The 2,665-nt window shown below is 43.6% G+C and overlaps 1 protein-coding gene across 1 annotated transcript; it reads left to right on the top strand.

Annotated features, from left to right (window-relative positions):
* Positions 1–476: 476 nt before the first annotated feature.
* On the top strand, positions 477–1,142 carry LOC129250067 (uncharacterized). The gene has a single exon (XM_054889712.1). It carries the CDS (start codon positions 477–479, stop codon positions 1,140–1,142), a length of 666 nt encoding a protein of 221 aa, XP_054745687.1.
* The last annotated feature ends 1,523 nt before the right edge of the window (positions 1,143–2,665 follow it).

The following is a 2,665-nucleotide window of genomic DNA, read 5'->3' as shown; positions in this document are numbered from 1 at the left end:
TGAATATATAATTGGTAACTTATTGGAATAATTACATTTTTTTGTTTAAATAAAAGTCTTCGGTACCTCATCATGTAGGTCTCCTTGCCGCGGGAATGAGGCTTAAGTGGTGGTTTGACCCCCATATCATGGGGGCCAACTCACCACGAACTGGGAGGGAAGCTTCATATAGGCGTTGGCTAGCCATCCATTCGCTTTACTGCGAAATTGGTGGCCATCCAATCACCATGCGAAAATCACCGTACCGACGAAGATCCCTTGTTATTCCCAAGCCCCCGGCGTCCCATTATTTCCTCTCCTTGCGCATCCCCTAAACCAGGGTGGTAGGCGACACCGTGCCCATTGGATGATTTGCAGCCAGGCGGTTTACCAGAACGGCTATATTAACGGTGCCTACCTAAGGCCAGGCAACGATATGCAACCTATGGGACCTGGTAGACTCGAACCTGAAAAGTATTGCCAGCAGGAATACAAAAATGCCCACCACAAGAAAAAAGTGCAAGAACATTGCTGCAAAGCCAAACGTGACACACAGCAAAAAGGACGACGAAAAGCCGACAACGTCCAAAGAAGCGGCGGCGGCCAATGAGATTGTGAGAAAGAGCTTCAGTGCGGCACTTATTGATCGTGGTAGCCCGCTGGGGCAAATGTCGCAGGAACCGTGGAAATTAAGCTGTTGGAAGCTCTCTTCGCCCACATTCGATGGATCAGGATGGTTCAGCGGCGTCAAAATCATAAAGTGCAAGGACGACAGGTCTCTCATATGGGTTATGGAAGTTGTGAATAAGCTTCAAGGCCTATGGGAAGGTGACGCACTTGAAATAGTGGATTGCAGCTCAGTACCATGGATACCAAAGGCGAAGGTGCTTATACTGCGCACGGTAAACCCGGAGCATGCGCTGCGTCTGCTACAAATGCAGAATAAAGATCTACCTACCGACGACTGGGAGGTGATGAAAGTGGCTAAATCAGCGAATGCAAATGAAAGCCAGAACTGTATTCTGCAGATAAATAAAACGGCGGAGGAAATTTTGTACGTGGCGCATTGGAAGCGTGTTCCTTCGTCTCAAAAAACGCAACCCAACGGATTAAATCGAAAACACGCTCAAAATTGGCGAGATGGAGAAGATTCTCGGCATTGAAGACAGGCAGGAACCAAAGCATGATGCTGAAGGTCCTTCAAATTAACCTTCACAAAAGCAAGAAAGCCTCAATTAAGCTCCTTAAAAATTTACAACGTGGCTCTAGTCCAAGAAACATGGTATCTGGACTGGACTCACCAAACTACAATACATACTTCAAGAACGCTGCGAACAGGGTAAGAGCAGTAATACTTGTTAAGAAAAGTGTATGTTCCTACTTGAATACCAATCTCTCCACAGATGACCTGACAGTGGTGGCTATTCAGAGCTGCAGGAATGTAATACTACTTCTTGGGTCCTGTTATATGTCATACGAGAGGGAAGCACCGCCGGATGAGTTTCGCAGACTGGTTAAGAAAGCCGAGCGAAGACAGCTAGTTGTAGGCTCCGATGCTAACTCTCGTCAGACTCTCCGTGGAGCTCCGACATAAACGTTAGAGGTGAGTACCTACTTAACTTTATTTTACAAACTAGCCTAGAAGTAGCAAACTGAGATGACGACAAAGCCATACTAAAGAGGGCGAGAATGTTATTTTAAATTGAAATTGAATGTTTTTTTAATTTCAGAAATCTTAGAAACACAAACTGTGATCTGTTTAGGAAAGTGCTATTGCAAAACCAATATGTTATGTGTTAAACCGGAAGAGAGTGTTAGAAGGGCACTTAATAAAGCATATCAAGCATGCACTCCCCTTAAAACGCAGATCAAAGCCACCTTTGTGGAACAAGTAGCTGGGATCAAAAAGACGCACCGTAATAGAATTCTATAAGCTGGCTCGAGTAACCGATAATGAATCCTGGTGGGAAGAATATAATGATCTACGACGAAGAAAGAGGTGCGTAGAGCCAAGAGATAGTCATGGAAAGACTTCCGTGCAGTATAGAAATCACAAACGAAGGGGCTAGGCTCAGGAAACTATTATCAAAACACCCGAATACGCCCTACTTAATACGTAAATCCAACGTAGACTAGACTGAGAGTTGTGAAGTATCACTACAAGATGTAGTCAATAAGCATTGTTTAGGATACATAGACTAGTTAGGTCAGGAGCCTGTAAGAAATAACGTAGTAAACATTCCGAAAGGCATTATTTCAACCCAAAAATAAAATGAGCAACAAGCACTTTTGACCCATTTAAATCACCAGGTTTAGACCGAAATTTTCCCTGCTCCAAAGGATGGGCAATCTGTTGCTACTATGGATAAAGGCGATATACACATGATGCCTGAGGTTTAACTATCTGCCATTACTCTGGAGATAAGCAAGCTACCGAAAGAAGGTAAAAGCAACCCCACACTCTCAAAGGAATATAGGCTCATCAGTTTGACCTTATTCCTTCTGAAAACGCTTGACACCCCCATTAGAGAAAATATAATGTGAAACTTTATGTCTAAGGCACAACACGTATATACTAAAGGCAGATCCACAGAGACTACGTTACACTCACAAGTGTTAGTTATAGAGAAAGCTCTAAAGTACAAGGAATACGCTTTAGGAGTATTTCTAAACATTAGTGATGCAT

Source organism: Anastrepha obliqua, chromosome 6 (assembly GCF_027943255.1).
Source record: "Anastrepha obliqua isolate idAnaObli1 chromosome 6, idAnaObli1_1.0, whole genome shotgun sequence".
Classification (NCBI taxonomy): Eukaryota; Metazoa; Arthropoda; class Insecta; order Diptera; family Tephritidae; genus Anastrepha; species Anastrepha obliqua.
Note: the sequence above shows the minus strand (reverse complement) of the source record. Positions and strands in the feature narration are given on the sequence as shown.

Bases quoted from the DNA above. Each gene is read 5' to 3' on its own strand.
- LOC129250067 (XM_054889712.1), top strand. From the start codon at position 477: ATGCCCACCACAAGAAAAAAGTGCAAGAACATTGCTGCAAAGCCAAAC.